The sequence below is a fragment of the Megalobrama amblycephala genome, linkage group LG20 (assembly GCF_018812025.1).
Source record: "Megalobrama amblycephala isolate DHTTF-2021 linkage group LG20, ASM1881202v1, whole genome shotgun sequence".
Taxonomy (NCBI): domain Eukaryota; kingdom Metazoa; phylum Chordata; class Actinopteri; order Cypriniformes; family Xenocyprididae; genus Megalobrama; species Megalobrama amblycephala.
Window position 1 is genome coordinate 23,489,647 of NC_063063.1, and position 12,267 is coordinate 23,501,913.

Here is a 12,267-nt window from a genome sequence, read left to right on the forward strand (position 1 = left end):
TGAGTAATAAATGACAGAATTTTCATTTTTGTGTGAACTAACCCTTTAATGTTAAAAAATGTTTAAAAAGACTTGTGTGAATGATTTGCTTCATAATACACAAAAAGACACTAGCAGCTGGTCGCCTCTCCGCATTAAAAGTCCCCTCTAAATCTAAAACTGAAATAATAAATGAAGCCTAAATAGTAAAAATTTACAAAAAAAAAAAAAAAAATGTAAATATAAAATTAATTTCAAAATATTAACGAAAACTAAAATAATATATAAATAACACAAAAACAACACTGAATGATTCTTTTTAGTGAATTGATTCAAAAGATTCGCGTCACTCGGCTGAATCAATAATCTTCGCGTTATTCCCCGACGTAGTTGCCCTTTTAATCAAAGCCCCGCCTAGATGCTCGAAGCACCTCCTTTGTGCATGTCAAAGCAGTGATGAGTCACGTGATTGGCGGAGTGGTCGTTGGGAGAGGAGGAGCGAGTGTGAAGCTCTGTGTGTATTGAAACTCTCTTTTCTGTCCTTGCATTCCAACCCTCATCAAAGCCTGGACGAGAGAAGAGGAAAAACCATAAATAATACCATGGTGAGATCGGCCCGTTTTGAGGATCGACCCATGGATGCACGTTCTCAGGAATCGGCCACGATAGGATTCGGAACCAGCGAAGAAACGCACGCCTGTAATCCACTTTTGATTTCTTTTCAGCACTAAAGAGGCTTGATGGGGGCCAAACAGAGACGTTTTCTTTTTCATTTTTAAAGAGGGACGCAAGATGGCAGATGACAGACTGCACTAGCGAGAACCACTCCGTTTCGCTTTAAAATATGAAGGGCTGTCTGTTTATTTTTGGAGGTGTATCGGAATAAGACTTCATTTTTCTCGCCTGAAGAGATCAAAGTGAAGGCACTCGGCAGTCCAGTTTTCTCTAGACTTGGTTACATACCAGTGTATGTTCTCTCTATGTTCCTTTGTTATAATGAGGGCGAAGTCTAGTATGCGCGTAGTCTACACATATGTGTAAGAATTAACCGTTAAAATCGTTATTTTCTATGAAATTCAACTGTAAAACACGCTACGTGGATGAGCGATATGAATATTTTAATGTAAAGTGTAACGCACGTCTGTATGGAGATCTAGCAGAAACATTATAATCCTCTTTGGGAATAAAATCCATGTCAGTGTGATGCTATGTCAAAATAGCAGCGGAAAAAAACAACAAAAGCCTTGTCGTGAGAATTATAATTTACTTTCAAAAGCTTTTATTAGTCTCTCGCTCGAGGCTGTTCTCGAAAAACGGTGTCTTTACCTAGTAAACGAGAAGCTGTCAAGCTGGTCGTCAGCAGACTGTATTATTCATAGCCGTTATAGATAACTAGTGGGCGCAGGAATCAGAGCCACACATGTAGAATATGAACTAGTGTGTTGGCATTTAAAGTCACAAGACTGAAAAGTCCACTTTAGTGCACAATTTTCGAGACGCCTACAGTTGACACGAACGAATGAAGAAGTGGTGGGTGGTGTAATGATGTTGCCTTGAGCTCTCTCTAAGAGTATTCATACTCTCATTGGCACAAAGTTGAGGTTTGAGGGATAAAACAAGGTTCTTGTGGTTCCCACTCCACCCATTTCAGGTATAGGAACGCCGTTTTTTAAGTTGTGAGCATTAAAGATGGCCGAGAACTGGAAGAACTGTCTCGAAGAAGAGCTCATATGCCCAATTTGTTTGAACGTGTTCTCGGAGCCAGTTCAGCTCCCTTGTAAACACAACTTCTGCCGCATGTGTATCAATGAGGCCTGGTCTAAAGATGCAGGAATGGTTCGCTGTCCCGAATGCAACCATGCCTACAGCCAAAAACCAGCTCTGGAGAAGAACCACAAGCTGTCCAACATCGTGGAGAAGTTCAACGCGTTAAACGTCGAGAAGACGCCAGCAGTCTTGCACTGCATTCTGTGCCGGCGTGGTCCTCCGCTTCAAGCCCAGAAGGTTTGCCTCAGGTGCAACGCGCCCTGCTGCCATTCCCACGTACAGACCCATCTCCAACAACCCTCTTCCAATGCTGGACACTTACTGGTGGATGCCGAGGACGTGCGGGCCTGGAGCTGTCCACAGCATGACGAGTACAGGCTGTATCATTGTGAAACCGAGCATGTGGCCGTCTGCCAGTATTGCTGCTTCTCCAGATGTGCCACCAACCACGGCCATGCGGTGTGCGATATAGAAGTCAGGCGTAACGATATCAGAGTAAGTGGCCAGTACTTCTTCACATGCTATGTTTTTTTTTTTTTTACTTCCAGCTAAAGGTTGTGGTTCACTTCTGGATTTGGCGGATGAGACGGTGAGGTTTATAGATGTAGTTGCTAACTATTCAGTCCCCTTCCCCCTTTTTTTTCCCCATTTGAATGATAAACAATTGGGTAGAGCTGCAAACAATACCGAAGCTCTCCTCTGGGCTTATCTTCCCAGCACAGGTGCATCCTTGCGTGGCGTTTTGGGGAGGGGGAGGACTGCGACTGGAGAATTTAATGATGAGTCTTATTTTCTGTGGCACAGATGAGGGAAAAGGCCAGATTTGGATTTAATTTACCCTTAACAACCCCTTGCATTTTCAAGGCACGCTGCAACAAAACGACCTGGATTTTCTTGTTTTAAACAATCAGCAATGCACAATGCTCTCTTTTTTAAATGCTTTTATAGGCAATTCATGAACCTAAAACCAAATAAAATAGAGTGTCACAGCCAAACTGCTCAAATGTGATATTTTCTCGTAATGTTTAAAACATACCTCTTTAGTTAGTAGTACTGGATGTGGCTGAGAGTTACGTATTATGCTTTTTTCCTTTACAGTAGCTTTGTTTATATGAAGTCAAGCAGTCCTCGCGTGCCTCCGATTTGATTCATGTGCTTGCTGTCAGCATAATTTCCATTTATGTTGATTATATAAATCATATGCCATCAGTTATCCCAGGCATTTCTGTGACAGGACATGCCAGCAATGACCAATCAATCTACAAAATGAACTCATGTTGTTGTGTAGCCCAGGCTATTTGAAACTGAAACCATGCCTGTTTGGAATGTTTTGGGATTTCCAGAGTTCTTTTTCGCAGATAGCTTGTGTTTGTGAATCTTAAGTTTACCACCTTTGATGGACACATTTGTCTTTCCACGTTCATCTGCTACAAGGCAAAATGGCTCTGTCTGGGGCTGTAGCTCAGGGCAAGGTTGCTATTGCCTCGCTCACTCTGACCTTGGCGGAAGAGACGCTGGTTTGAAATGACAGTGATTTTGAGCACCCTACCCCCATTCCCCCTTGAGAGTGGTCCGTCCTGGATGGCAAGCCAGCACCGCTGCCATGAGGTATTAGGTTCCACCCTCCAGGCTTCTGCCGGCAGCCCGAGCTCATCAGTCACTACAATTAGGCCATGGTCTAAGATCCTAGAGCTTCAAAGACATTCTCTGTCTCCATGCGGTTTTCTGCTTCGTGACCTTACTTCTGTCTTGATTGTTGATGTAGATAAACACCAATTCAATCTGTAAAGGAGTAGATGGTGAACTTGTGCTTTCAGAAACCAATCGTATGCTGAGTGTTGGCCATTGATGCATGTCGCCAAATTCACTGTATTTAATGCAGTTTGCAGATTGAAAGGGTAGTTGATCCAAAATTAAAATTGTTGTCATTTATTCACCCTCCTGTCATTTTGTTTTCTTCAGTAGAACAAGAAGAAGATATTTAGAAGAACCTTTTTGTCTCTACAATAAAAGTCAAGGGAGTCCAAAACAACATTGAACTCCATTGACTTTCATTGTATGGACAAAAATGCATTAAAACATTTTTAGAATAACTTGTTTTGTGTTCCACGAAAAAAGAAAGTCAAACAGGTTTTCATACAGGACATGAAAGCAAGTAAATACGATTTTTATTTTTGGTGAACTGGCTGTGAAGTGGCTGTATAGTGTGCAAATGGCTCCATATTGCTTTTAATAACGTACTATCGCTGTAAAACTTTTTATATGAGATAGATTTCCAGCCATACTGAGATGAATATCGCACATCTTGCTGTAAATATGTGGTGTTTTTGATAATGTAGAGAAGTTCGTGTAGTCTGTTTGAGTCTGTTTCTCAGCCAAATCCAATTCCTTGGATCCAAATCTTGGTAATGGATTTGCGCCACAAGAAAATCGGTTGATGCACAAGCGAGATACATGGAAACAAGTCCGTTTACCCAGTACCATGTGATTGTGGATCCAATTTGTCATACGCTCAACAAACAAAATCTGTCGAAAGGAAAAGGTTTGGCTGCGCGTATCATCGGCAGTGATTGATGTAGTTCATTTGGTACAGAGGGTACAGTCAGCTGTTATAAGCGTCTGTCAGACGGTGTGATTGAAGATCATTAGTTTGCAGCGCATCCCTCTCTGGGTCTTGCGTTTGCCCTGTACTGCTGCATTCTGAAGACTGACATTGATTCTCTTTGTTTTTTACTCTTTGTAGCTGAGATGAATCAGAATTATATAAGAGTATTACTCTCAAGTATGAAGAGAAATACCAAAACTGACTTCTTTGCTTCTACGAAGAATACCTGTTTTGTTTAAGCTTTCATCCCGCATGCGAGGTTATTAAAATTTGACGTCACACTACTGAATTAGACATGCCCTAAGTCAACTTTGGCAGCGCAAGCCCTGTTTTTCGCCTGTAAGCTTTTGAGCATAAGTGGCTTGATGTGGTTGAGGTTTGTCCTCTTTCTACAGGAAGCAGTTTTATCTGTGAGCTAGCCTGCATTCATTACGGAGCTTTGCTCCAAAATACACACACACACAGGGTCAACGCGATTTGTCTCTGCCTTGGACGCAGACAAAGACAAAATGGGGAAAGACGGTGTGAAATGAGCCTTCTTTCTTTCTCTTTGCTCTCCTCTATGTGCTGTCTTTCCTTCTCCTCCTCCTTTTTCCTCCCTCATATTCCCCTCTGAATATACAGATATGAAAAAAAGAGCTTTGTTGCCATGACAGCACCCCCACCTTCTTTTTGGTGACTGCCTCTTGCACGAGGCGTTTGTTTAATTAAAACTAATTTGGTTTGTTCCTTAGGTACCACTGAACTTCTGTCAGGCGTCGCAAGTCGTTTGTTGATTGTGCATTTTCCCCCTTTGTTTGCCATTGAATATGAAAGGAAAATAATTGAAATTCCACTTCAGCCACCAGTCCTTCTCTGCGGGGCCTTGACAATTGCATTCATTGAAAAGAAAGAAACAGGAAGTTAGAAAAGTTACATTTGTGCCATCACAACAGAACCAATCTTTTTGTCTCAGTGCCACATTCTCATATTCTTTATGTGGTTTTTAAAAGAAACGATTTTAGAAAGAATATGCTAGTTATTATAAATACTAGATTGTTCATTTATGTCAATGGACAAGACTAAAATGATTTTCTACTATGAAGAATTCTTAGGTTATAGATCAAAATGAATTTATAATCCAGCATCATTGATCTTTTCTTCTTTTATGAATGTTCTGCATATAGCTTGCATTCTACTCGTTGTCATTTATTTGTGATCTTTGGACTGAGCTAAATATTGAATATTCATGAATTTTACTGCTCATGTATAATTCAGCAACATTGTTAATATTGTGATTTTATTAAATGCACATTTTAACTTTCCTTAAAAACATGTCATTACAGTAGTTTTGTGATTCTTGCTTTGTTGTTAACAAAGTCCAATACAATATTTTTGTTCTGAAAGCCATTAACATTTTCACCAAAGTGTCATTTCCACTCCACCTCAGGTCATGTAATGTTTTTCATAACAAATGATGGTGGTGGAAATTACATTTTTAAACCGAGGAATAAAATTGGCTTGGGTAATTTCTTCGTTAGCATTTTATGTCCAAAATATACAAATAATGTTTACAGTTTTTGCATAATTGCATACAAATCGCATTGCAAATGCAGTGCATGTTCTGTTCACAAGTGATATTTACCTTGATGGTTTTTTCTTTTTTATTTCATCTCAAGCTTAGTCTTCACTGACAATATTCTTTGAAAGCTAGGAGCAGTTTGGCCTGGTTTATAATAATTTCACTCTTTGTTTGTTTTTTAAATGTAACTATTTATGTATGTATAATGGATTACAGTAGGTTATCAGATTATTCTGATTTCAGTGTTGCCAGATATTCTGATTAAGTCAAGTTTAGCTAAACATATCTTAGAATAAAAAACAGTATTGACCTAATCATTTCTTTTTGTATTTCAGCAAATGCTGATTAAACAGCAGGATCGGATCGAGGACCGTGTTCAGGACATAGAAGAGCAACTCTACAAATTAGAATCTGACAAATGTCTCATGGAAGTAAGTGTGAAATGTTCAAGCATTGATGAGCTAAATCGCATTGTTATTAGCAGAACAACTGCATCCTTTGCTTTGCAAGCTTTGAAACTAAACACTACAGCTTTTTAATACAAGACACTCCTCCTATTACTGTGATTAATGACCACATTAGTACATTCGTACAGGTTCGTGATAAAGGTTATGCCTGGTTCTTGTACCATAACAAATCTAGTTCCTCAGTGGCTCTTCCTAATCATCCACATCAGATGCAGTCTCTGCATAACCCCCATTGTTAAGACACCGCAGGACTTGCATAATAATTTATGGTTTTGTGCTGATCTGTGGAACCTCAGGACAAAGTGCAGCACCTGAAGGAGGAGGTGCAGCTGCAGTATCAGAAAATGCAGCAGCTCCTGGAGGAAGATCTGGGGAAGACCCTGGAGGTTCTGGATAAGGCCCATTCCAAGTTCTGCCAGGAGAACTCGGCGCAGGCCCTGCAGCTTCACCAGAAACAGCAAGAGGCAAAGAAACTGCTCAGCTCCATTCAGATGGTTTTCGATAAGGCAGAGGAAATCGGTTTTATGAAGGTGACCTGACTTTTATTGCCATTGTCAATACCACATAGCCTGTGTTTGTTATAAATGGTGACATTTAGCAGTGTTTTAAAATGCCTTTGCCTTTATCATGGCAAGGATGATGAAGGGGTTTTTTTTTCTGCCAGGCTGCTATTGGTGGACTCAGATTTATAGCAAACTATAATAGTGCAATAGTATACAAAGATGCCAGGAAATTGTTATTTTTAGCCCATTGCAGAATAGGCATAATTCACCTCTCTGGAATCCAGGAAATATAACAAGAAAATCAGATTCAGCTATTTGTTATTCTTGAGGTAAACAATGTAATTTTAGAGGTATTCATCGAACGAGACATCAAATGTTAAGCATGGGGGTGAACAAAAACGGTTAGCATAATTACTGTTTTTATAGGGAAAATCAAGAAATATATAGATTTGGCCATTTTCTCAAAGGAAAACACTCCAAGAGTGTTCATAAACTGTATAAAAGTTTGCTGCAGACATGCAAGTTCCACATGCATCTCTTATCATCTTATCCTTGAATCGCTTGTATTCACTGCAGTCTTATTTTAGCTTCTTACATTCCGTTGACTGGCAAAAAATCAGTTATGGAATTTTTTTAGCTTTATTTTGAGTGCCAAAACCCACACAATAACTTTGTTGTGCAAAAACCCACACACAACATTGGTGGGGCCAGTTTGCTTTTATTTATCAATATTTTTATATACCACTATAAAGCTATATACCACCATAATATAATATTAATATATTATTTGCATCTTGTCTTGTTACTTTTATAATGACTTTATAATGACTTTTTTTTTTTTTTTTTTAGCCTTTTATCTTTTTATCAGTAGAGACAATGAGAATGGAGATAGGAATTAATGCAAAAATACATTCCAGGCTTGTTCTTTGACATTTACATAGTTACATTGTTTTTTCCCCCTACCAGTTTTATATATATATTTATATTTACATTATACCAGTTATATACCATTTTATACTAATACACAATTTTATATACTGATATACAATTTCTTTTTTTTCCTTTAGAACACAAAATCTGTGAAAATACTAATGGACAGGTGAGTCACTGCTGAGTTTTCATACATTAATCATTATCATAAGTTTCATTAGTCATCATTCCTGTCCTGCTATTGTGTGGCATGTAAACATTAACTTGCGTGGTTTTGGACTCTAGGTCTCAGTCGTATGTGGGCATCACATTGTCACCGTACAAAGTGGGCAGCCTCAACTCCAAACTCTTTCTGTCTGAAATCTCTAAAAGAGAGAAGAACCTCTGCAAGATGCTGGAAGGTATTCGTGAAAAATTGCGCATATTGAAGTGTTAATTATATAAAACCTTCTGATGTTGTATGCTTTTTTTTTTTTTTTTTTTTTAATAATTAACCATTTCCATAATTATTTTTTAATACTTGAATCTCATTCCATCTCATTTTCAGCTCCGTTCAGCGCTCCCGCAAACTTTTTCCAGAGTATTCCGGCGTATCTGTGCGAGAAGCGCAGGCACTCCGTGGCGTTCCCCGAAGGTAGCGGGAGCAGCCGAGCGGGCGCTAGCTTCATGGACTCTTCCTCCTCATCAGGCCCTGCAGCTGCCAAGCAGCCGTGCCTGAGTCTCACTCAGGGCTCTGCCCCAGGCGAAGGTCAGTCCTCCCAGCAAGCTCTGGGGCCGTGTGGCTCCACCCAGCATGTAGGAAGCAGCAGCTCAGCCTCCGGCTCTCAACCCCTACCACACTCAGCCTCGGTATTCCCGCACTCCCATTACCCAAACGGCAGCGCCTCCCAGCTGCCCCAGTATGGTGCGCGGAAGATCCTGATGTGCACGGTCGATAACTGTTACTGCTCAGGGGTGCCCTCCGTGTCCAACCACCGTGGACATCCACCCTACCCTCGCTCCAGCTCCTTCCCCTGGCCGGTGAGCTCACAGGAATACTCCCATGCCCCTCTGCCCTCGGCCCCGGCCATGTCCCAGTCTCTCCAGAGCCTGTCCATGCGCGACTGGATCGACGCCTCTCAGTCGCACAGGCACACTGACTTCTACAGCCTCTACGGCCAGTCTTCCACCAAGCATTACGTCACCAGTTAACCCCTGCTCCAGTGACTGCTGCCAGTCACCAGTTGGGGCGTCTTTTTCCGCTGAGAGATGTCTTAAAGAGATGCATGTGGGGCATTTTTGTACACGGATCTTATCAATCATTTAGAATGAACTGCTGAAGTCCGAGAGCAGCGAAAAAGAAAGTTAATATCACAAAGTCGAGCATAGCTTTGCACATTATTTAGGCACTAATGGTGTTGTGATTATGTACCATGAACGCAAGTTAATCTTCTAAAAATAACACTCACTGTTTGCAAGAAATAACAGAGGACGCTGTCGTATGTTGAATCATCACCAATAATGTTGCACTTTCTTTGTAAGATCCAAATTTTCGCAATTACCGTTGACTCATCGGGCGAAACGATGGAAGTCAGCAGTAAAACCATTAAGTCAGCTCTTAATGAAACTTAAGGCAATTTACTGTTGAGAGAATTGTAGCCCACAAAGTTTTATTAACTTCACATGGTTGTCGTTTGTTAGAACACCCATGTGCAAAAACTCTGTATAGTTTTCCCAGCCTTCCATATTTCAGCTTTCATTTTGTTTAAATTGGAGTTTGTGGTCTTTTTATACATCACAAATAGCACAAGCACGTTAACTCTGAATTTAACAGAACCGGAAACTGGAACAGCACAGCATTGTCATCGCCGCCATTGTTCATTTGGCTTGACCTTCCCTACTGAATGCAGCTTTTAATGGAAATGCCCTTCACCTTGGTTCGCAGTCCTCTCCTTAGGCTAACCGAGAATGCGCCTCCACCCACAGCCTTCAGTCTGGTCCCCGTCTTTCTCTCTCACGCCCTTCAAAGCCACAGAAACGCTCCCCCTTTACATCCTGTATGTTAAACGCAGGATGCATTGGTTTCACATTCTTTCGTTTACCCGTGGCCTCTCATTATATCTGACTCAACGGTGGCTTTAGCGCGAACGTGTCAGCCGAAGACGAAATGGCCTGTGTTCAGAGGGTCATGGTGCACTTGATGCCTCTGCATTTACTGTCAATGCTGTAATTGTTCTTCCTTGTGTTTCATGCCATTTCCGGCTCCAAGCAACGGAGCCTCTGGCTTCCTGTTTGTTACTGAGTGCATGTGGAAAAGAGTTTATGAGCACTCGTAGAAAAATAATAAAACTGCTAGCAGTTAAAAAATGACTTTTGAAACAGGGAATTAAGTTTTTGGTTTGTATTTTTTTTATTTTATTTTCCTTTTATTTTCCTTTTTTTTTTTTTTTTTTTTTTTTTTTTTTTTTTTAGAACTACTTAAGTGAAACATTGACCAATGAACGTTACGAAACTAACCGAATACTTGGGATAAAATGGAGGGATTTTTCTGTTGTAAATATTTTGTGAAATGAAAAAGACAGACTTGTAATTTGGAAAGAACCTTGTTCAAATAAATGCTAATTTCAAGTTTAAGAGTTCTTTTTTTTTTCTGTAGTTTCTTTTTTTTTAGGCTGTATCATGAATCTTAAAGGGGTGGTTGATTATGCTTTCACATTTTTAACTTTAGTTAGTGTGTAATGTTGCTGTTTGAGCATAAACAACATCTGCAAAGTTACGACGCTCAAAGTTCAATGGAAAGGGAGATATTTTCTTTTACAGAAATCGCTTTTTAAGGACTACAACAAACAGCTGGTAGGGACTACAACGAGCTTCTTCCCGGGTTGTTGACATCACAAACCATAAAATTTCCATAAACCCCGCCCCCGAGGCGATGTTGGGCTACTTTAGAGAAGAGGAAGAGTTGTTGTAGTAGAGTGTTGTTGACATGCTGTCATTTTACACCAGACTGCTTCACAAACGAGGGTCAATTCAACACTGGATTTGCACAAAAGATTAACATGATGCCACATGCTAGTCGATGAGTTGAATCAACTCCACAGCAACTACATAAATTTATCCACTAACCATTCAGAAACGTCCAGTTTCATTCAAAAAGTTGTAACTTCTTCCTGAGTTTCTCCATCAGTGTCCGACTCTGGTTTGAACAATGTGAGGTTGAACACCATTACTGACAATCGTCATTTTGGCTGCGTGAGATTCTCCAGCTTTGTTGTTGTTGAGCAACCGAAGCCTGAGCTGTTAAAGCTCCACCCTTTTCTGGAAAGGGGGCCGGGAGCAGCAGCTCATTAGCATTTGAAGGGACACACACACAAATGGCGTGTTTTTGCTCACACCCAAATAGGGGCTAATTTGACAAGCTATAATAAATGATCTGTGGGGTATTTTGAGCTGAAACTTCACAGACACATTCTGAGGACACCAGAGACTTATATTTCATCTTGTAAAAGGGACATTATAGGTCCCCTTCAACCTTAAGTTCTTCAGGCAGACTTAAAATAGACCACACTGCAAACATCACTATGGTAACACTTACATTTAACACTTAATTTGTGTCTTTGTAAACCAAATCATACACGTGAAAGCTTTCAGCCTAGACCAGACTTAAGAAATGTGCAGATGTGAATGAATGAATGAATTTGAAAAACATGCACTATGTTTTTTTATTATTTGTCAAGCCATTTCAATGCACAGAGGTTGTGGTAAAAAAAAAAAAAAAAATATATATATATATATATATATATATATATATATATATATATATATATATATATATATATATATATATGAAACCAACAAAACAAAACGAAAGCGGAAACACGCAAATGAGCAGTCAAAATACCCTTTCCCACAGTTTGCTGATTACTAGACAAGAAATTTAGGTCAACCGTGGTTAGATTCTCTTTGTTTTTTCTCTCAACTGACAGTGACCCACTCAGTCTTGATATGAGTAAAGCACTTCCATAAGAGCCTTTTAAATGTATTTTTCTAATGTTTTTGCTACTGCTTTGAATGTAAATGTGAGGTTTTCTACAGATTCTCAAGCTTTAGCATAATACAGACACTGCCACCTGTTTACAATGGTGTGTGAAAAATTGGAGGCAAATAGTGAAAAACATGGGTGTGATCTGCATATGCTGACATTTGCTGTTTCTGCTAAGCCAATGGAAATAATTAATGTATATCTTGCAACTGACAAAAATGAAGGCCTGTTGTTCAGTTTGGGTTTTTGTTTGTGTGTGTATAAGAACCAAAGGTTTATTAATAATCTGCGTGACTAAAGCCGAGCGATCTGAATTGGATGCCTGGCTCTCACATGTGGCTACATGTGGAACAAGGTGCTCAGCGTATGTGTATATCTGCAAGAACTAGTCTTCGGTGATGTTTGTTTAACCTGAGAGTGAGCAGGGTTTCTTC

At 40.0% G+C, this 12,267-nt stretch overlaps 1 protein-coding gene across 1 annotated transcript; it reads left to right on the forward strand.

Annotated features, from left to right (window-relative positions):
* Window positions 1-436: 436 nt before the first annotated feature.
* On the forward strand, window positions 437-10,425 carry trim8b (tripartite motif containing 8b). Its single transcript, XM_048170369.1, has 6 exons — window positions 437-2,241; window positions 6,248-6,343; window positions 6,676-6,909; window positions 7,950-7,981; window positions 8,098-8,213; window positions 8,360-10,425. The coding sequence occupies exons 1-6, from the start codon at window positions 1,669-1,671 to the stop codon at window positions 9,001-9,003; spliced, it is 1,695 nt and encodes a 564-aa protein (XP_048026326.1). The 5' UTR covers window positions 437-1,668; the 3' UTR covers window positions 9,004-10,425.
* Window positions 10,426-12,267: the final 1,842 nt, after the last annotated feature.